General features: G+C 44.1%; 1 protein-coding gene across 6 annotated transcripts in view; it reads left to right on the top strand.

Moving 5' to 3' along the window:
* Positions 1 to 23911, top strand: part of spdl1 (spindle apparatus coiled-coil protein 1) — a 129525-nt gene that overhangs the window by 70240 nt on the left and 35374 nt on the right. For 5 of the 6 annotated variants that reach the window (XM_085935589.1, XM_085935552.1, XM_085935542.1 and 2 more), the window contains 3 exons: positions 13548 to 13614; positions 13706 to 13867; positions 13950 to 14025. In XM_085935589.1, the coding sequence (XP_085791715.1) occupies positions 13548 to 13614; positions 13706 to 13867; positions 13950 to 14025 (305 nt within the window). Of the gene's footprint in view, positions 1 to 509; positions 656 to 733; positions 1617 to 13547; positions 13615 to 13705; positions 13868 to 13949; positions 14026 to 23911 lie in introns of those variants that run through there. The other variant, XM_085935569.1, reaches the window with a different exon arrangement.

Genomic DNA, 23911 nt, shown 5'->3' with positions numbered 1-23911 from the left:
ACAAATACAAAATTTAAAATGACAGCAGGCAGCGGTACAACTGCAAGAAATAAAACATGAGTTATCAACCAGTTAAGACTACATTTTTAATAAAACTCAAAGAAAAAAATTGAAATACCGCATACCTGAACGGTGACATACCCATACCAGTCACTCAAGCATCTTGACCACAACTCAATCCCGGTGGTCATGCCTTGGCCAACACATGGTACTGCGTGCGCCCCGCGATTCTCTGTCCCCCAAAGGAAACCATCACACCTTGCTACCCTTGTGACTTCCTTTTTAAACCAGCACACCTTGCTACTCTTGTGTCTTCCTTTTTATATTGTTGTCTAGGACTCCCTTGTGGTGCCACTTGCCACACATGTATAACATGTAAGAAAATAAATCCCCTCACAATATATTTATCAACACATCTTGTCAACAGTCACTGCAGTCAATTAACCAGTAAGCTAATGCTAGCATTACCGAGAATCTATCGGATGCATTTAACACGTTCTGTTTCCCAGGAAAAACACAGGACCTACGATGCAATTCATCTAATACAGCTCCTCAAAATACACCCACAGGAAGTGAAAACAGAGCGCTTAGCTCTAACATCAGCAGAAAGACTGACGCGAATGCTATGAAAACGGGGGCATCAGAGACACGCATAGTATGAATGTGAAGTATATAGTTTATTATTTTTGTGTCATTTCAAATTGACCACTTTACTGTGTCCATCGTTTCACAGATTGAAGGAACTGAACCATCAATGAAGTAAAGTCTTCGAGCCAATCCTTTTTACTGACAAAAGATTTCTGAAACACTTGTCCTTGAACAAGGGGGACTTTCCCCAACAATTCTGGGATCACTGCTGGATAAAGGACATTTGATCAAGCACTTCTTTGAGGTTCTGATGCTGGGAGACGGTGCAATGAGTTGTGTGGATTGATGCATCCAACAACGGAACATTTTGATCTGTCGATTTCACCATTCTTGAGTTGTTTGGACTTAAAAAGTAATAGTAAAGATGGCAGATTTGCATAACTGTTTGGCAACACCCATGACGTTGTTTGGTAGTGCCGACTCAACGGATGTGATGTAATAGATAAAAATACGTAATAGAAAATGGAGAAAACTGTGAAAATAGCTGCCAAACAGATTACGAAAGTATCTCTGCAGCACCTGGAGGGATGAATTACACTTTTCTACAATCTTGGAAACTTTAAGTACACAATAAAATGAATATATTTATTTGTTTGAAAGTGAAGTACAGAAAATCTTCTTCACTTTTTCTTGCTCTGCCAATTGCAGCTGAATCCATTATCCATAACCTAATGTATTTACGTGCAGTAATCCCTCGCCACATTGCGGTTCATTTATCGCGGCTTCAGTGCATCGCAGATTTTTTCCAAATTTAAAAAAAAAATCAAAATAACACTTCTAAATTGAGGAATTATGGCACAAAAGTTACTCACACGCCAGCAGAAGGCAGGGAGTGCTCACACAATTACAATACGTACACTTGTACCTTGTTATAAAATAGTTGTGATGATAATAATAATAAGAGTTCTAAAACCATCTTTACAGTATTGTACCTTGTTATATTTTTTATAATAATAAAGTTTTAAAAACATATTTACAGTATTTACACTTGTACTTTGTTATAAAAAAGTTGTTATAATGTTAAACGGTTCTAAAAACATATTTTCAGTGTGTATACTTGAACTACATCTACATGTCATACACACACGCACACAAACACATATTTATATTTATATTATTTAGACATTATTTTCTGAATGTCATTTATACTACATATTAATATAGTATTGTTTGAAACTAATGTTCTTATGATAACATATGCACTTATATGGTTTAATCTACCATATTTTTTGGACTAAAAGTCGCTACGGGATATAGGTCGCATTAGCCATAAAATGCACAATAACGTGAACAAGGTCGCTCCAAAGTATAAGTCGCATTTTGGGGGAAATTTATTTGACAAAATCCAACACCAAGAACAGACATGAACGAGCAACAACAGGCTAAACGATAGGTATGCTAACGTGACATAAACACAAACAAAGAGCTGAGAACGGGCCTGACGTAACATTCAGAGTTATTCTAATAACTATTACATAAATAACACGTTTATCAAACCATCTGTGTCATTCCAATTCATTAAATCCATCGATCGTCCTTTATGTAAACAATGCCGCACATGCGCGCCGTCGAACTTGTCGTGATTTGCATTTCTAATTATTCCACAGACCCCATATAACGATATATAAAGTATATTTCAAATACCTATCATATTACATTATCAAACCATCTGTCACTCCAAATCATTGAATCCATCAATCAAATTCCTCGTCCTTTGTCAACAACGCCACGCATGCGGCCTGACGTCAGCCTCGTCGTTATTCCACAGATCTAGTATATAACTATATTGTAGCGTTAACAAAGTACAAGGAAAGACGTTGGTTTGGTAAACGGTTCTTTATCCTACAAAACAAGAGTTCAACGAGGCAACAACTACTGAACTGTAATAATAAAACTATATACAAGCTGCCACTTACATCAAATAACTATAACATAAATAGTTCACCGCCACACGGCCCCAAGCACTGGCGTCGACTTCCAAGCATGCAGCGGCGTGGACTTCCATCCCCAGAGGTGGCATTTCCAGCCACGGAGGTGGAAGAAAGCTCCATAGAATAGGACCGGGCGTGTAAAGTTTAGTGTAAAGTGTGTGTTGTATACTTACTATATTTTGTGCACTTTCCACTCTTACGCGTTTCACAACAACACAATTTTAGGGTTTTAACTTACTTGTCCCCTGGTTCGTTGCACTGGCGGATCCCGTCAATCCACTGTTGTCAGACGAAGGCAGACCTAAGATGCTAGCCCAGCGAAGAATTCACTTGCCAGGTCTTTTCTTTACCAGGTCCTCCTAATGGATGCTGGCTTGTCGACAATGCAGCACGTCGTCCTCCGTCGATCAGCAGTGGGTATGTTGGAATCCGGGTCACGGCACCAAAATGTTAGAGATATTCTCACTCTAACTTATTTTGCATGAACCACACGGGAGACAGTATGCCCTTTAAGCACTTGCAAGTGGAGAGCCTGTTCGTTACTGTAGGTACAGCAATGTTCGAACAAACTCTGCCGTTAGTCTCTTACAAGAGCATATTTATTGAGAACAAGTAGGGTGGGAGTGACATTGGACATGTTTGGTGGTCACCTCAGCAACTGGTTAATCAGTGCAGAGGGTCCCAGCTCATTGTTTTACAAGGCCGTGGAAACAGAAACTAGTGGAGCATTGTAGATGACTAACTAAGCAAGAAAGTGTTTCCACACCATTTGGAAAGTTTCAACAACTTAATGGTTAAACTTTTCAGAGTCAAGGAAAGGTAAAAGGTTTCAACAAAGTTAATAATTCTAGTCTACTTTCCAACATAATCATACGATCAAGATAGTTTATAAACCCTAACATGGGCCATTCATTGCAGGTGCGCCTTATAATCTGGTACGCCTTATAGTGCGGAAAATACGGTACAATGGTCCCTAGTTTTTTGCAAGAGATGCGTTCCAGAACCACCCGCGTTCCAGAAAATCCCTGAAGTAGATATGGTCTATGCATTATTTAGCAATCTAAATACCATGTATTAAAATTTCCAACACACAATCTTTCATATTGGCCGGTAGAGGGCATGGGTGTATTGTAAGTCAATTAAGTGTAGTTTACCTTGCCAAGTAATACTAAAGGTCCAAAGTCAGAATTACCACACTACACTAACCCGGGGAACATCATGCATAATCAAAAACCAAAGTGAGTCACGGTTGCGCATGAATCTCCTGTTGCATTGTGGTCCAGTACACAATATTAATGCTTTTTAAACCCGCCCCAATACTTTCACACTACGTAAACCTTTCTTATGCCCTGACTAACCATTCCCACACTGTTCTGTGCATGTATTGTACCTTTACAGTAAATAAAAGAACAAACACATATTTTCACGCCCCGCTCCTTTTGCAATGGTTGGTGCACGTGGCCGGCTGCCACGTCCTGCACTTGAACTCAGTCACGTTCGCAGTAACGCACATTGCTCAGCGGCACACCATCAGGGCTCATTGCTGGTGTCCTCCGCACGTAGGAAAAAGAACCCTTCTGTCCTGACTCCTCAATAGCATGCCCCGCACTATCTGCGTGTATTTAAACTCTGTCTCCCGTCACTTACAAACCCGTGAAGTAGTGCATTCGCGAAAGATGAAGTGCAAAGTGGTGAGGGATCACTGTACTGACAATCTCCCAGACGCAGGTCACCAGGAATGTCACCTCTCTGTACAAAGGAAATAAGATAACATTCTATTTTAAAACCCACGACGGGAACATTTGTTCATTTCAGCAGCCCAGCATCGGAAAAACAACTAGAACAGCAATATGATAAGTAACCAGAGTACACCATCAAGAGAAACTTTGTACATGAAAAAAATGCACACATATACCATCCATCCATCCATTTTCTGTACCACTTTGTCCCCACGGGGGTCGCGGGCGTGCTGGAGCCTATCCCAGCCGTCATCGGGCAGTAGGCGGGGGACACCCTGAACCGGTTGCCAGCCAATCGCAGGGCACACCGAGATGAACAACCATCTGCACTCGCACTCATACCTAGGGGCAATTTAGAGTCTCCAATCGGCCTACCAAGCATGTTTTTGGGATGTGGGAGGAAACCCACGCGGACACGGGGAGAACATGCAAACTCCACACAAGGAGTGAGGCGGACGTGCTACCCAGTGCTCCACCGAGCCGCCGCACACATATACATGATATGAATTTTGTACACAGCATACACAATATGCATTTACAGTGAGCCAATAAAGTATTTAGTCAGCCACCAATTGTGCAAGTTCTCATTACAAGATGAGAGATGCCTGAATTTTCTTCATCGGTACAACAACTATGAGACAAAGTAATATAATAAAAAAAAATCCGGAAAATCACATTGTCTGATTTTTAAGGAATTTATTTGCAAATTATGATGGAAAATAAATATTTGGTCAATAACAAAAGTTCATATTAATACTTTGTTACATACTCTTTCACAGACGTCAAACGTTTTCTGTAAGTCTTCACAAGGTTTTCACACTGTTGCTGGTACATTGGCCATTCCTCCATGCAGATCTCCTCAAGAGCAGTGATGTTTTGGGGCTGTCGTTGGGCCACAATGGCCAAGACCAAAGAGCGGTCAAAGGACACCAGAAAAAAAAAAAGTAGACTTGCACCAGCCAGGGAAGACTAAATCTGCAATGCAATAGTCAAGCAGCTTGGTGTGAAGAAATTAACTATGGGAGCAATTATTAGAAAATGGAAGACATACAAGACCACTGATAATCTTCCTCAATCTGGGGCTCCACGCAGGATCCCCACCCTGTGGGGTCAAAATGATTACAAGAACGGTGAACAATAATCCCAGAAACACACGGGGTGACCTAGTGAATGACCTGCAGAGAGCTGGGACTAAAGTAACAAAGACTACCATCAGTAACACTATGTCAGTGACAGACGTGTCCCCCTGCCAGTACATGTCTGAAGTTTGCTAGAGAGCATTTGGATAATCCAAAATAAGATTTGGAGACTGTCATAAGGTCTGATGAAACCAAAATAGAACTCTTTGGTAACAACTCAACTCTTTGTGTTTGGAGGAAAGAGAATGCAGTTGCATCCAAAGAACACCATACCTACTGTGAAGCATGGCGGTCGAAACATCATGCTTTGGGGCTGATTTTCTGCAAGGGGACCAGGACAACATATCCAAGGAAAGAATGAATGGGGCCATGTATTGTCAGATTTTGAGTGAAAACCTCCTTCCATCAGCAAGAGCATTGAAGATGAAACGTGGTTGGGTCTTTCAGCATGATAATATTCTCAAACACACCACCCGGCAGTGCAGGCTGGATGGTGTTGAACGCAAGGAGAAGTCAAAGAAAATGACCTCATGGTGTTCTCTGCCTGTGCTAGATAAGAGAGTGATCTGTGTAGCAAGTGGATAACAGCGTCATCCACTTTGATACTGGGCCTGTGTAGGTGAATTGTACGAGTCCAGCTCTGAGGTGTTGCAGGATGAGCCTCTCCATGGTCTTCATCAAATGTGAAGTCAGGGCCACAGGTCTGTAGTGGTTAGGCCTACTAGAGTGCATGATCTTTGACACCGGAACCGCACAGGAAGTCATCCACAATTCAGGAACCCTTTAGGCTCAGGTTAAAGATATGCAGAACAACATGACAAAGCTGGTCTGCATAGTCCCTGAGCAGTCTAGAGCCGATTCTATCCGGTCCTGCTGCCTTCCTGATCTTTGTTTTCCTGAGCTGCTATCTCACCTGTTAAGCCGTAAGGTGGACATTAGGCTGGATTGAGGCAGAAGATGTGGGTGCCGATGAAGCAAAGAGTGCATGTGGCGATGAGTAAAATCGCAATGACTTCACTCAAGTCATGAGTTCACTCATGAGTTCAGGTGGCGATGAGAGGATCCAGGTGAGGGTGGAGGCAATATACAGTGGAGGCAAAATACGGTGGTGGTTAGATGGTAGCTAGCGGGGAGGGGGGATTTAACGACCCAGAGTTAAATTTATTGAGGAACAAATTCAGGTCTTTAACCAACCCCGGTAAGCAGGAACTGTAGCGCTCCCATTGTTCTCATAGTGACCAGAGATTTTATTCATAATACTTACATACTTCTCGAACTTAGTTTTGTTAGATTGTTAGTTTTGTTGTTGGTGTTAACCTCCTCCTGAATCTTTCTTTGCCCTTCCAGATCTTGTACTTCAGATCGTTCTGCATTCTCGTCAATTTCTCCTGATCTCCAGATAAAAAAGCTCTCTTTTTCTTGCTCAGCAGGGCCTCCATCTCTGGGGTCACCCACGTTTTCTTGTTGGAGAAACACAATACCTTCTTAGTTGGTACAGTGTTATCCACACATAAGTTGATATTGAGGGTGAGGGCATCGATGTCCTCACCGTGAGGGCTACAAAGTTCTTGCAAGTCTATGCATTTAAAACAATATCTCTGGGCTTCATTGCAGTCCTCAGACGTGTCACCTTTTTAGTGGGGCGTTTCCTCATCACCATGGGGTTGTAAGTGGGGTAAAGCAAGATGGATTGTCCATAATAAACACCTTATTCAAACATAAGTTGTGTTGTGTGCTCACTTGGGACCAGAACACCCTAGGCCACAGTTTGATGATCGACTTTGTAGTCATGTCATCAGATTTGCGGCCGCATGTTTTGGACACTAGGGTGAAGAAAAGGGCAGAGCTGCCAAATGATCATCAATTTGTGGTATGTTGGCTCCGATGGTGGGGGAGGATGTCAGTCTGACCTAGCAGACACAAACGTATTGTGAAGGAACGTCTGGCAGAATCACCTGTCAGAAAGAGCTTCAAGCCCCACCTCCGGTATAGCTTTGAGCTATCTCACAACTTCAACAGTTTTTCCCCCCTAAAAAACTGCTACTGTGGTGGTCGTTTGTCTACCGTCGATCATTGGACACGTAAGTATGGCTGCGGAACAAGAGGTTTGTACTGCTTTGTGCACCAACTGCACCTTTCTGTTAGAGAGGTTGTCCCTGCTAGAGGAACGTGTCCGCCAGTTAGAGCAGAATAGTGCGATAACAGTAGATGTGGCGGACACAGTCGCGGACTGTTGTCAGCCCGCTAGCCCCGTTAGCATTAGCCCCAAGCGGCTTGCTAATCGCGGTGAGCCAGGTAAGACGCATAGCCGTCCAAAGTCATCTCGGTCTACTGGCCCTCGCACCTTGGTCATAGGTGACTCCATCACCCGAAATATCACGATTAAAAATCCAGCCACGGTAATGTGTATTCCTGGGGGCAGAGCACCCGACATAGAAGCTAATCTTAGGGAGCTGACTCGCAATAGGACAAGTCAACAGCGTAGTTCCAACAACACTAGCTTCTCGGATATAGTGATACACGTCAGCGCCAATGATGTTAGGATGAGGCAATCTGAAATCACAAATAGAAACATAGCGAGGACTTGTGATCTCGCCAGAAAGATGAGTCGGCATCGAGTATTTGTCTCTGGCCCCCTGCCTGGGAGAGGCTCTGATGAGAGGTTTAGTAGATTAGTCTCCCTTAATCGATGGATGGCTGTGTTCTGTAAAAAGCAGGGACTGTATTTTATAGATAACTGGTCCTCCTTCTGGGGCCGCCCTGACCTGCTGAGGAAGGACGGCCTTCATCCTAACCGTGAAGGCGCCTTCACTCTTTCTAGGAATATAGATTACTGTTTGTGCCACTCATGACAGGTCACCTTAGAGCAGGCCAGGGCACAGGTGACTAGACCACCTGTCAGGATGGGTTTGGAGTCAGTTAAGTTAGTTAACTAGCGCTAGGCTAGACTTCCAGCATGCACATAGCTCCTTGTGTAGACTAGAGCGTCACAGTTTGAATAGTGCTACAGTACACATGAACACACTTTCTACTGAGGTGGCAGACAAATCCAATCGCTCCACCCCGACCGGTATAGCTGTTGATATGGTGCCTGTTTCAGATAATATTACGTGTACCAATATCTACTATCAGATTCCTACGGTCGTATCGTCCCACCGCACTAATAAACAATTGAGAGGTGATGTCAGGCCTAGAGAACACAATCTTACTTTCATTTCGTTTAAAAATCCTTTGATAAATACAAACCCTGATCAACCGATTACACTTAAACTTGGTTTTATGAATATTAGATCGCTTCATACGAAAGCAGTTCTTGTTAATGACCTCATCACGGATCATAATCTAAATATATTTGGGCTTTGCGAGACCTGGTTAAAACCTAATGAACTGCTACCGCTTAATGAGGCCTTGCCTCCAAATTTTGTGAGCTCGCATGTGGCGCGTCCTCGAAAAAAGGGTGGGGGTGTTGCCCTCATCTCAAATTCCGATCTTAGATTTACGCCTCGTTCGATTAACGTATTTAAAACATTTGAAGTTCTCACTGTCCGATCCACCGCTTTACCGTCATTTTATCTTGCTGTTATTTACCGTCCACCTGGGGCTTACTCTGGCTTCCTGGATGAATTTTCAGAATTCGTGGCTGATCTAGTGACAAATGCGGATAATATAATAATCATGAGCGATTTTAACGTCCACATGAATTTACCGTCAGAGCCACTTACTTCGGCGTTTCAGACTCTAATTGATACGTTTGGTTTTACGCAAGCCGTACAGGTAGCAATGCATAAGAATGGTAATACCTTAGATTTGGTATTATCTCGAGGACTGGCAACCTCTAATATAACAGTACTGCCATACACTACTGTTTTGTCTGATCACTACTTAATAAAATTAGAAATTTTAGTTCTTAGTCAAAGACAAGAGAGCAATCTGAATTATAGCAGCCGTAGTATTAACTCCATGACTGCGACTGCGCTATCTGAGCTGCTGCCACCAGCAAATGCCGTATTTCCCTCATATACCGGCTCTATTGATAATCTTACAAATGAATTCAATGCTACATTGTTAAATGCCACTGACTCTGTGGCGCCGCTACATCTGAAAACTCGCCGTTGATTGCCTACTCCGTGGTTCACAGATGAAACACGTTCGCTTAAGCAATTAAGTAGAAAGCATGAGCGCAAATGGCGTTTAACCAAACTTGAGGTTTTCCATCAGGCATGGCGCAAGAGGATCCTGAAATATAAAGTTGCGCTTATCTTAGCAAAAACTCGTTTTTTTTCGTAGGTCATTTATCTCAATAAGAACAATCCTAAATACCTATTTGATACAGTGGCAAAGCTAACACTACGCCAGCCGACCCCCGATAGCTCCTTTCACTCGACTGACGAGTTCATTAAATTCTTTGCTCGAAAGATTGAATCCATTAGGGATGAGATCAAGATGACCATTCCGATCCCTCAGTCGGGACCGCCGATTACCGGCGCTGACGATCATGCAATAACCCTCTCAAATTTTAAAAGCGTGTCCCTCGAAAGGTTTACACAATTAGTTAGTGCGGCTAAACAAACAACATGTTTACTCGACCCGCTTCCAGCCAAACTATTCGAAGAATTATTTCAAATCTTAGGACCGTCCGTTTTAAATATAATTAATCTGTCTGTCTCCTCTGGGATAGTGCCAACAGCCTGTAAAACCGCTATCATTAAACCGCTACTTAAGCGACCAAATCTTGACCCGGACTGTCTCAGTAACTATAGGCCAATTTCAAATCTCCCATTCATAGCAAAACTTCTTGAAAAGGTAGTAGCGCAGCAGCTTATTGATTACATGGTCGCTAATAATCGATATGAATCTTTTCAGTCTGGTTTTAGAGCTAATCATTCCACTGAGACAGCACTTGCTAAAGTGACTAATGATCTCCTCATAGCTATGGATTCAAACACTTCATCGGTATTGTTACTACTCGATCTTAGTGCTGCCTTCGACACTGTAGAGTTTGATATTTTATTAGAGCGTCTTAAAGGTTGTGTAGTTTTTTCGGGGTCATCACTAAGCTGGTTTCATTCGTATCTATCAGACAGGACGCACCGAGTGGTCCATGGCAATGCGTCCTCTGAGCTCTATAAAGTTACGCGTGGTGTCCCACAGGAATCGGTACTAGGACCAATTCTATTTACTATTTATATGACTCCGCTTGGGGACATAATACGTAAATATAATATTAGTTTTCAATGTTACGCGGATGACACCCAATTATATATGCCGTTATCAATGACAAATCCGCGGGACTGTTGCAATCTTGAGGCATGCCTCGCGGAGATCAAGCAATGGATGTACAATTGGAAGCACATTAAGAATATAACCAGAATAGCATTTTTTCACCTTTGTAATATTGCTAATATTCGCCCAATCTTCTCGACCGGTGATGCGGAAATTATTATACATGCATTTATCACGTCGCGCCTGGACTACTGTAATGCATTATTCTCTGGTCTTCCCAAGTCCATTATCAAAAGGCTCTGGAATGCCCTACTAATGGATATTAGAACTGCTACCTCAGTAGAAACATTTAAGAACCGTTTAAAGACATATTTCTATGATATGGCCTTTAATTAACCTGTAGTGGCCGTTTCGGCTGGAGTTTGTTTTTGCTCCCTCTCCCCGACCCCACCCCTCCCCGGCTGGAGAGGTGGTTAGGTGACACCCAAGCTGACGGCGGATATCTAGATTCTCGTGGACCAATTCACCATGAGGGAACTGCAGCGGATGACCCTCCTCGATGACACTGCCAGGACAGTCGAAGGCACCTCCGACAGCTCTTCGCTTTGGCCTGGACATCCACTTTTTGATTTCCATATTATGTATTTTATGTGCCCTCTTTGCATCCATTGCAGCCTGGTGATCCTGAAAGGGGGATCTGTGGTCCCTTCTCAAGGTTTCTCATTTTTCCCCTGGTAGGGGTTTTTGAGTTTTTTCTTGCCCTTTTGGGAGCCCAAGATCAGGGGATGCTTTGAGAATAATTGTCAATTGATTGTCTATGTGAAGCCCTTTGAGACTGCTTGTGATTTAGGGCTATACAAATAAACTTGACTTGACTTTGCCTACATCCTGGGGGAGGCAGGGGACATTGAGTCTGATGTCCATATTCTGTGCCTCCACTGATGATGCAGCGGACCGGAGCTGTGGTCGTAAGCTGCAACCCCTGTGGCTGTAACCCCGGAACACGCTGGTGACACCGTCAGTAAGAGATGCCGTCAAGGTGAAGGAGTACTATTGGGCCGGAGGCGACCGACATATACTTGATGGCCAAGCGTAACGCTTTGCTGAGGCAAAAGCCCAGGCGTGGGAGGAATTTGGCCAAGCCATGGAGAACGTCTGGATGGCTTTGAGGAAATTCTGGTCCACCATCAGACGTCTCAGGAGTGCACCTGCACACTGTGTACAGTCGAAATGGGGTACTGCTGACCTCAATTCGGGATTTTGTGAGTCGTGGGGAGAATACTTCGAAGACCTCCTCGATTCCACTGACATGCCTTCCATTGTGGATGCAGGGCCTGGAGGCTCTGAGGTGGACTCTCCAATCTCGGGGGTGTAAGTTACGGAGGTAGTTAAAAAACTTCTTGGTGTCAAGGTCCCGAGGGTGGATGAGATTTGATCGGATTTATTGAAGGTTCTGGATGTTGTGAGGCTGTCCTTGCAGACATGCCTCCACAGCATCATGTGGAAATCAGAGACAGTGCCTCTGGATTGGAAGACTGGGGAGGTGGTCTTCCTTTTTGAGAAGAAGGACCGGAGGGTGTAGTCCCAGAGTGTTAGAGTTGTGCTCACTCTAACTTATTTGCAAGAACCACACAGGAGACAGTATGCCCTCTGAGCACTTGCAAGTGGAGAAATTGTTCATCACTGTACATACAGTGGTGTCCGAACAAAGTCTGCCTTTGGTGTCTTGCAAGAGCATATTTATTGAGTACAAGCAGAGTGGGGGTGACGGTGAACATGTTTTGGTGGTCACCTCAGCAACTGGTTAATCAGTGCGGAGGGTCCCAGCTCATTGTTTTACAAGGTTGTGAAAAACAGAAACTAATGGAGCATTTTAGATGACTAAGCAAGAAGGTTTCCACACCATTTGGAAAATTTCAACAACTGAATGGTTAAACTTTTCAGAGTCAAAGAAAGGTAAAAGGTTTAAAAAAAAAGTTAATAGTTCTACTCTACATTCAAACATAATCATACGATCAAGATAATTTGTCAACCCTAACACAGAGTAATCACACTGCTCAGCCTCCCTTGTAAGGTTTACCCAGGGGTGCCTGAGAGGAGGGTTTGTCGGAAGCTCAAATCTCGGCTTCAGGAGAAGCAGTGTAGATTTTTTAGCCAATGGAAGAAACTGTGGGATCATGTCATACTTGTCGCATCCTGGGAAAAATAATGTACATCAGAGTTTTTGTGCCGTGGCTGTGAGGGATCATAGAAGCCAGATCAACATAGAGCTAATGTAATGTTGGGAATGTCACTGCTTTGCAAAATATAATTTTTTGACTGCTGGCGTGATTCTCTATTTTGCTATTCAATATGTAATGATGAAGCGCAAAATATTTTTTATGTAAAAACAGTGATGCTCAGCAAAGCGATCCTAGTCCAGTATCAAAAATCTACAGTTAGTACAAAATGCTGCTGCAAGGCTGCTCTCACGGACAAGAAAATTTGATCACATTACCCCAATATTAGCCAACTTACATTGGCTCCCGGTCCATTTAAGATGTGACTTCAAGGTTCTTCTATTAACCTATAAATCATTGCATGGCTTAGCGCCTTCATATCTCGTCGACCTAATTGTTCCTTACATTCCGTCTCGTAGCCTCCGCTCACAAAACGCTAGTCTTTTATTACCCTGAGGCCCAAAAAAATGTCTGCAGGGTCTAGAGCATTTTCTATTCGGGCTCCAGAGCTTTGGAATGCCCTACCAATAGATATTAGAACTGCGACCTCAGTAGAAACGTTTAAGACACGTTTAAAAACACATTTCTATTCTATGGCCTTTAATTAATCTGTAGTGGCCGATTTTTTGTTTTGTTTCCCTCTTACAGGCACAATGCGACAAAATCAGTCTACAGCTTCAAGTGGAAGAGCTACAACACAATTATGAACCCGAAGGTAATTGGATAGATGTAAAAAAAATTACATGTGTTCTTTGTACGCGATTTCAAATGTTACATTAAAAATCATTTTGCATTTTGGTCTGTAGAGACAACTGATTTATCCCAGGGGGGAAAGAAAGAGAAATTACCTACACATACTGTACCATCATTTGAAGGAACAACACATGATAACAGCAAGCAGATTTCAAAGGAAAACGTTCTCACTCATACGATGATTCTTCTCCCCGAGACAGACAAATGTCGCACTGGTGAGCATTCCCATGACAAGATATGTCTTTGCTGTGCTGCTGTTATAGCAGCGTACAATAAAATATTCTTGTTTTGTTTTAGGATCTGATTTGCAGCATAAATCTGCCAACCATGTCAACATTAGTGGGGATGATCCTGTTTTGACCCCCAATACCAGGTCAGCAATTGTTGTGTGAACAAGAGTATTTACCGTATTGGCTCGAAGATAAGACGGTGTTTTTTGGATTGATAAAGGACTGAAAAAGGGGTGTTGTCTTACATCCGGGGTTAGACATTATACCCATTCACAACACTAGATGACGGCAGATATTTTTAAAGCGAATGTCTGGTGACCACGCACTCACACCGACAGGAAAGATTCAGAAGCCTCCAGTACGTTTGCTCTGTGAGTGGAACCTCCACGCATGGGATGCAGTTTCCGCAAAGAGCATCATCCACGGGTTTAAAAAATTTTGCATATCAAATGCACTTGACGCCAGTGAGGGTGACGTGCTATGGGAGGAGCCAGCTTGAGCCAGAGGATGGGAGTGAGGACAGTGACACTGAGCACAGCGAGGAAGAGGATGTTTGTGAGAAGTAATGTTGCGACATGACAGATCTCAGCTACTCTCAAGTTTAAACTAGTTTGCATTATTTTATTGCATTGGTTTTCCTTATTCAGATTTGTTTCAAGACTTCAGTTACAGTTAGACTTCACTTTGATGGTTAATGCAGTTATTGCAATGTTGTTCTTTTATCACAACAGATTGGTTTATTTCCATTTCAAAAAACAGAAGCCATTCATTTACAAATGTGATTGCACTTTAGTTTACATTCTTAAATGTTCAGATATTAAGATGTGATAGACAGTTTTTCCATGATTTGAATGGGGCAAAATAACATGCTTTTTCTCTCAAATAGCTTGTCATAAACACTTGTTTCAGATTTACTGTAATTATTTTCTGTATAAAATTTTTATTTGATGTTCATAAAGTCTTTTTTCAAACTTGAGTCTTGAAAAAGAGGGGGTCGTCTTATAATCAGGGTCGTCTTTTATTCAGGCCAATACGGTTCTTATTATAATTTATTACATATTCAACCAAGCCCTGACCTATGTCATTTGCCTATTTACCTTTATACTTTTGTTTTAAAAAGGCAACAAATCACACATTTGACTGTTTAAATTGATTGGTATAACATGATCATGATGATTATGAAAAAGAAATCGTGGAAACATATTATTCCCCTCCCGTTACTGATCACTAATTCAGTGGTCGGAACACAAAACTCTTACACAACAGTTGTCAAGTGACATAGTGGTTAGGATGGTAGAAGATTGTGCGTCAATGAGTATTGAATTTGGCCCCGATGAATTATCTCAGATGCAAGTCCAAATTTCACCAGACAATGGTGCCAACGCTTGACTGGGAGACCTCAAAGAGGCCTAGTAGGGGTTACTTAGAAGTTAGTTCCTCAAAATTAACTAACTCAAAATATACTAACTTAAAGGCTACAAGTGCAAATGTTGCTCAAATTTATGCTCTTCGCCAGGAGAGGGCAGCAGAAGATTTTCCTCCAAGCTGCTGCTCTGTGAGTCGTCACCCCCTATGATCCTAGGAGCCATGTTGTATGGGTGGGCTTCATGCCCCTGGTAGTCATTTTTTCTTTGCCCATGGCAAAAGAGTCCTAGGTGAGGGGCCAGACAAACCACGGTTCAGAAGACCCCTTATGAAGAATAAAATATATGGACCTAGTTTTTCCTCGGCCGGACGCAGGCCACCAGGTCCCCCGTCTAGAGCCAGGCCTGGAGGTGGGGCCACGGGGCCCGGCCGGGCACAGCCCAAAAAGAAAACGGCCTTCCCCCTTCCCATGGGCTCACCAACTGTAGGAGGGGCCAAAGGGGTCGGGTGTAAAGCGAGCTGGGCAGCGGGCTTTGGCAGTCCGATCCCCAGCTGCAGAAGCTGGCTCTTAGGACATGGAATGTCACCTCTCTGGCTGGAAAGGAGCCCGAGCTGGTGTGTGAGGCAGAAAGGTTCCAACTAGATATAGTCCACACATAGTTTGGGCTCTGGTACAAGCCCTCTCGAGAGATCTAGACTCTCTTCCACTCTGGAGTTGCCCACGGTGAGAGGCGTCAACAGGTGTGGGCATACATATTGCCCCCCGGCTGGGTGCCTGCACATTGTGGTTCACCTCGGTGAACGAGAGTGAAGCCTCCCTCCGCCTTCGGGTGGGGGTACAAGTCCCTTGTTTGTGCTCAGAGTACTCACCCTTTTTGGGGTCCTTAGAAGAAGTGCTGGAGAGCGCTCCTTCTAGGGACTGTATCGCTCTACTGGGTGACTTCAATGCTCACGTGGGCAATGACAATGAGACTTGGAAGGGCGTGATTGGGAGGAACGCTCCCCGCACCCCCGATCTGAACCCGAGCGGTGTTCTATTGTTGGACTTCTGTGCTCGACACACAAGATTCAAGAGTTTTTATTCACCATGTTTGAGCGTGGCAAACAAGGAATTTGACTCCGGTACATCACAGTCTCTGTTCAACATTTAGGTGACTAACAACACTCAGGACATGTGGAAAATGACAAATGACAAATATTCTCAAATATCCCCTGATCTTAAACTCCCAGGAGGGCAAGGAAAAACTCGAAACTCCAACTAGGGGAAATGGATGCAGAGAGGACAAACAGTGTAGACAATTCAAAAAAGGTGTGGAGAGCAGGATGTTATTGCACAGCAATGACTCTAAGACTCTTAAGAGTGGTGTGAGTTCATCAGAGCAACAGCCTGGGGGAAGAAGCTGTCTCTGTGTCATCTGGTTTTGGCGTACAGGGCTCTATAACGCCGTCCGGAGGGCAGTAGTTCAAACAGACTGTAACCTGGGTGAGAAGGGTTTGTAGAGATGTTGCTTGCACGTTTCCTGGTCCTGGACAGGTACAAGTCTTGGATGGATGGGAGGTTGATTCCAATGAACTTTTCTGGAGTCCTGATTGTTCGTTGCAGTCTGTACTTGTCTTGTTTGGAGGCCAATCCAAACCAGACAGGTGCAGAGGACAGACTGGATGATGGCAGTGTAGAAGGTCTTCAGCAGCTCCCGCAGCAGGTTGAACTTCTTGAGCTGTCTCGGGAAGTACAGCCTCTGCTGGGCCTTCTTCCGGACAGAATCTATGTGGCCGGTCCATTTCTGGTCCCGAAAAATTGTGGTTCCCAGGAACTTGAAGGTGTCCGATGAGAGTATAGTATTACTGCGGATAGTGAGGGGTGAAAGTGGTGAAGGGTCTCGCCTGAAGTCCACTGTCATCTCCACGGTCTTGTGCGGGTTCAGCTCCAGGTGGTTTTGGCTGCACCAGTGGACCAGCCGCTACACCTCCTGTCTGTACGCAGTCTCATCACCGTCCCGGATCAGTCAGATGAGAGTGGTGTTGTCTGTATACTTCAGGAGCTTCTCAGGAGAGTCACCTGAGGAGAAATCGTTGGTGTAGAGATAGAAGAGCAGTGGGGAGAGGACGCACCCCTGAGGGGCGCCAGTATTGGTGGTCCGGGTGTCAGATGTGATGCTCCCCAGCCTCACACGCTGTCTCTGGTTGGTCAGGAAGCTGGTGCTCCACTGACAGGTGGAGGCAGGCACCGCGAGCTGGATGAGTTTCTGTTGGAGGATGTCAGGAGCGATGGTGTTGAACGCCGAGCTGAAATCCACAAACAGGATCCTGGCGCACGTTCCTGGGGTGTCCAAGTGGTGCAGGATGTAGTGCAGTCCCATGTTGACCGCATCATCCACCAACCTGTTTGCCCGGAAGGCAAACTGGAGGGGCTCAAGCAGGGGGCCCGTGACATCCTTCAGGTGGTTCAGCACTCACATCTTGAAAGATTTCATGACCACAGATGTCAGTGCGACAGGTCTAGTCATTCAATCCTGTGATGGCGGGCTTCTTGGCTACTGGAACGATGGTGGAGCTCTTGAAGCACGAGGGCACCTCACGCAGCTCCAGGGAGCGGTTGAAGATCCGTGCAAAGGTGGGTGCCAGCTGCTCAGCACAGACTTTCCAGCAGGAGGGTGACACGCCGTCTGGGCCTGGTGCCTTCCTGATCTTTTGTCTCCAGAACATCTGGCGCACTTCCTCTTCGCGGATCTGGAGTGCGGGCACGGGCTCTGCAAGAGCGAGAGTAGGTGACAGCGGTGACGGCAGTGTGGACAGAGCTGTTGTGAGGGGAAGTGAGAATGTAGATAGTGCTGCAAGAGGTCCTGTTGTGTGGGAGGACCGAGCAAACCTGCAGTAGAACCTGTTTAGCTGGTTATCAAGCCTTGGGCTCTCCACAGGACGGGGGGTTCGTTTCTTGAAGCCCGTGATGCTCTGCAGACCTTTCCACACTGTTGAGGGATCAGGGATCTCCCCGTAACACCTTCTGGCTTTCCTGACCTCTCGGTTGAGTGTGTTTCTGGTCTGCTTGAACAGGTCCTGGTGCCGCTCCTGTAGGCCTCCTCCTTGACTTTGTGCAGCCTCCTGAGGTTCGGTGAGTTCATGCAGGTCTGAAGTTGCATCTTTAAAAAATCCCCAATCAGTGCAGTCAAAGCAGGCTTGGAGATCCTGCCTTGACTCCACAATCCACTTCCTCACAGTCCTCACCACAGGCGCAGAGGTTTTTAGTTTCTGCCTGTAGGCCGGGATCAGATGAACTAGACAGTGGTCCGAAAGTCCTAAAGCTGCACGAGCCACAGAGTGGTATGCATCCTTAATTATGATGTAGCGGTGGTCCAGTGTCTGTGCCCCTCTGGTGGGACACGTTATGTGCTGTCTGTATCTGGGGAGTTCGTGTGCAAGTTTCGCCCTGTTAGGATCACCCAAAACAATGATTAGTGAATTTGGTAGAAGTTTCTCCATGTCTGTCACCTGGTCAGCCAACAACTGCGTGGCTTCACTCGCACGTGAAGTCGCACTGTGGTAGTTAAAAAACTCTTCGAGGGTAAGGCCCCAGGAGTGGATGAGAATCGCCCTGATTTCTGAAAGGCTCTGGATGTTGTGGGACTGTCCTGGCTGACAGCCTCTGTAACATTGCGTGAACATTGAGGACGGTGCCTCTGGATTTCAGACTGGGGTGGTGGTTCCCCTCTTTAAGAAGGGGGACCGGAGGGTGTGTTCCAACTGCAGAGGAATCACACTCCTCAGCCTCCCTGGTAAGGTCTATTCAGGGGTGTTGGAGAGGAGGGTCTGTCGGGAGGTCGAACCTCGGATTCAGGTGGAGCAGTGTTGTTTTCATACTGGCCGTGGAACAGTGGACCAGCTCTATACCCTCGGCAGGATCCTCGAAGGGGCATGGGAGTTCGCTCAACCAGTCCACATGTGTTTTGTGGACTTGGAGAAGACGTTTGACCGTGTCCCTCTGGAAGTTCTGTGGAGGATGCTTTGGGAGTATGGAGTGCAGAGCCAACTGATAAGGGCGGTAGGGTCCCTGTATCATCATCTAGTCCGCATTTCTGTCTGTAAATTGGATTCGCTCCCAGTGAGGATTGGACTCTGCTAAGGCTGCCCTTTGTCACCGATTCAGGTCATAACTTTTATGGACAGAAATTCTGTCCAGTTTGGGGACCTCACCATTGTGTCTCTGCTTTTTGCAGACGACGTGGTGCTGTTGGTTTTTTCAAGCCGTGATCTCCAGCTCTCACTGGAGCGGTTCGCAGCCGAGTGTGAAGTTGTCTGGATGAGGGTTAGCACCTCCAAATCTGAGTCCATGGTCCTTTGTTGGAAAAGGGTGGAATGCCCTCTCCGGATCGGGAATGAGATCCTGCCCCAAGTGGAGGAGTTCAAGTATCTGGGATCTTGTTCACAAGTGAGGGCAGGATGGAGCGTGAGATCGACAGGCGGATCGGTGCAGCGTTGGCAGTAATGTGGACTCTGTACCGGTCCGTCGTGGTGAAGAGAGAGCTGAGCCAAAAGGCAAAGCTCTCAATATACCGGTCGATCTACGCTCCTACCCTCACCTATGGTTACGAGCTATGAGCCGTGACCAAAAAGAACGAGATCCCGGAATCAAGCGGCTTAAATGAGTTTCCTCCGCAGGGTGTTCGGGTTCTCCCTTAGAGATAGGGTGAGAAGCTTGGTCAACCGGGAGAGACTCAGAGTAGAGCCACTGCTCCTCCACACTGTGAGGAGCCAGATGAGGTGGCTCAGGCACCTCATCAGGATGCCTCCTGGACGTCTCCCTGGGGAGGTGTTCCGGGCATGTCCCACCGGTAGGAGACCCTGTGGACTACCCAGGACGCGCTGGAGAGACTTTGTCTCTCAGCTGGCCTGGGAACGCCTTGGGATCCCCCGGGATGAGCTGAATAAAGTGGCTGGGCAGAGGGAAGTCTGGGAGTCCCTCCTAAAGATGCTGCCCCCGCGACCCAACCCCGGATAAGCAGAAGAAGAAGATGGATGGATGGATGGATGGATGGATGGATTTTATTTTTATTTTTATTTAGCACACACAAAATAACACAAATGTCAGGTGAAGTCATGCACAAGGAAGAGTAGAAACCCTGACGGGCTTATAAGATGTCTCTGGTAGAGAGAGAGTAATTGGTTGAACTAGTCAATCTCTATTGCAGTTCCAAATTTCATGAGAGGAGCATGCCAAAGCTAGAGTGACTTGAAATAGGGGTAACCAGATGGAAAACTAGTGGCTCAATCAGTTAAATTGTTAGTGACTAGAGAACCACGACCCGTTCTGAATTACGCATAGCAACACACAATTTGGGATTATTTTATTTCAGTTTGTCATAATACACTTTGAAGCTGCTTGAGTATTTTAATCTTCTAACTAGAAGAACCCATGATCATAGTTTTATGTGTTAAATTGACTATTGTGGAAATGTGTTATTATTGTATTATAATATCCAACATGTATTTAACATTGTTCTATTTACACATGAACGTATAAATGTTACCAAAGACAAATTGGAGGCAGGGGTTGATAGTGATACTGTTTGTTGGAAGACTGCGATCCCACGCATGAGCCTGACGCGGAGGTCACCTCATCCGGTTGGGGATGCAGCTGCAGTCTATTTTAGATTCAGTCATGGGAAAACACAGGTATAGGATGTAATGGAAAAACTAGTACGTGACTAAGCTGGCGTAAGAAGGCCGTCCTGACACCCTCGTCAGGGCGATGGCCCTGCTGCTGCTGCCCGGACCAAACAACGTCGTTCAGACAAGAGATTTTTATTATTTTTGAGATCAGACCAAAATCTACTAAAATGAATTTCTAGTGTCTTCGAATTGGACTTCATCAAATTTTAAGCTTCGAGACAGTCAAGGGGAAAGCGGCTCCTGAGGCAACAAGAGGGAGACACCATTTTAGGGTGTTGGCTTTCTCCTCAAGGTAGACCTATCTTTTTAAACGAATTCGGATTTTTGGAACAAGGAGAATTGATCCCTCGACCTTTCCACCAAATAGCATTTTATACCTTTTATCTCTTCCCCTCTTTATGCTATTTTTTGAGTTACAATCGAGGGAACTTTGAGAATAAATAATTTTGCTTATTGAGATTGGTGAGTGGAATTATTGTTGTTTGTTCGAAAAATTGAGAATTGTAAATATTTTTCTTACTTATTCATTAAATTTCTAATGTATAATCATTTAACATCGAGCAATGATGATTTAGATTTTTAGAGTTCTAAATATCTTGTTTCTCTATCATACTGTAAACTATTCAGTTCTTTTTAAAGTGAAGACAGCGTTTATCCTTGACATCAAGAATTGTCAGATCTGGTTGGAAATACTATATTGGCTCGAATATAAAACAACCCTGATTATAAGACGACCCCCTCTATTTCAATACTCAAGTTTGAAAAAAGACTTGTTGACTTATTGTCCAACATTTTAACATCGACATAGGAACCTTTCTAACAGCTATTTTTATTTTTCTTCTTTGTTACAAGGGTTCACTTTGGCCTGGGAAGTTAAGTTCAGCATTCACTTTAAAGATATCTGGCGCTATCTAGCGTTGTGAATGGGTATAATGTCTAGACCCCGAATGTAATACGACCCCCACCTTTTCAGTCTCATTTGCAAAAAAACACCGTCTTATAATTGGGCCAATACGGTAGTTATCTTAAGATCAGCTACAAACAGGTGTGCGCTAGTGTAAATTAACGAATCCCTGCGTTTTACCTAAGACAGCTTAATTTATCCGAGATTTAACAAGACGTAAAAATGGCGCGGTCATCCTAATGCCGTGTCTCGACCCTAGTTACTCTACACGAGCGTCACTTCAGAGGAATTGGCGTCCTAAAAAGATTGGATTGATTCCTTCAGAATTAATTTAATAAAAACGGTTAGCACTCGGATGAAAATCTTTCGAACTCAGTCTTATTTTTAGGGCAGCGCAGACAAAGGAGTTTTAACCCTTTAAACAGAAAACCTGGTCACTTAACGCGGATTTGACACAGTGTAACCCTCATAATCTGACTCTATCGGATCTAGTCCCTAAAGAGTAACAAGTTCAGCTGCAAACACAGGCATTGTGCGGTGGTGGGGGACCAATTTTATCTTTGACTACCTTTTTATTCACCAAACCAAAATGCCAGCCACTGCTCTCAAGCAGAACCAATTGTCTTTAACAGAAGGGTGCCGCCAAGACGTATGGGTCATCAAAATAAATCTAATGATATTTATTTTTCTTCTCTTTTTTTATTTGATTTGTTTATTTTGGCAAGTACATGGTCACCACACTTATTACAACTTCATTTCACATTTTGTTTTACATGATTTGTCAAAAAGGGAAGCGGGTTGAAACAATTCTGCTTATCTTGTCCCATCCTGATTTTAACCAAGGATTTTACTTGCAGACACACAATCTACATATCTACAGCATCTACCTATATATCATATCTACCTATAATACAGCAAGAAAAAAAAGAAACAAAAGAAATATTTGACACATAAAATCATTTGAATACAGAAATAACTAGTTAAATGGGAGTTTGATAAGAATTGATAATTTCATTTGAATACAGCAATGACAAGTTGATTGAGTTATGACATATTTTGACAGTTTGATTTGAATACAACAGTAACAATTTAATCAATTTCGTGAGAGTTGGAGTCACAATCTCACAGACACCCCGGGCACCGTCCCCAGCACCAGGCACCTGCAGCGACCAATCACAGCTAATCGTCTCCCATGCTGGACTTCTGTTGCTTGACTCTTTTCTTTTTGAGTTCAGACATCTCAAGACAGAGGGTTGCCATCATCTCTCTGGCCTCTCCGGACTCGATATAGATTTAGACTCTACCACCAATTTTGTTGCTTCTGCAACTGTGAATGTAATTATATCCATTGAGGTAGAAACCCGTTGACTCTGTATTTTCTTTTATGCACGTTTGATCTACGTTTTTGATATTGCTGTGACATTGAAAAGTTTGTCTAATGTCTAAAGATAGTCTTATATTTTTCAAATTTGGTCATATTTATAAAGTTGTTGAATTGATCTTCCAAGTGGTATCCACTTTTGTCTTAATTTGCGTAACTCTCCAGTTCATCCATCGCTCTGAACAGCACGAGTTTAGTGTTTCTTGGGATGATTAGATTTTGTAATTTGTCGTCCAAGTGCTTTTTAATGTTTCATGCATTTTCAGTTGACGAGTTCTCCATGCAATGATGGTGTTTTGCTTGTTGATATTTTCGTTTGATGTCGACGTTAGACCTGTTGGGTTTGATCCACAATTTGGGAAGCGCGCTATCCGCCTGTTATACAATTCACTCACTACGTGCTCGTTTTATTTCTTCAGTTTTGGAAAAAGACTAAGACACCGAAACAAAATTTAGACTTACACAGGTTGGTTGAGTTCAGTCATAATTCTTGTTAAGAAAGCTGTTTTCAGGAAAAATACAATACAATGCTGGGCTTTTCGTGCGACCATGCTCAAGAGCATAAAGTCTCCATTCAGAAAAGGCAACCTACAAGGTTCTTTGGTCAGCTTGTTTTCAGTTGCACATGCCAGTGTGGGCCAAGTTTGATGGGTGATGAGTCCATGGGGGTGGGGCGAGTTCCTGCGAGTTTGCAGGAGACTTTGATTCCATT

Source organism: Syngnathus leptorhynchus, chromosome 2 (genome assembly GCF_054491065.1).
Source record: "Syngnathus leptorhynchus isolate UIUO chromosome 2, UIUO_Slep, whole genome shotgun sequence".
Lineage (NCBI taxonomy): Eukaryota > Metazoa > Chordata > Actinopteri > Syngnathiformes > Syngnathidae > Syngnathus > Syngnathus leptorhynchus.
This window is presented reverse-complemented; position numbering and strand designations above follow the sequence as displayed.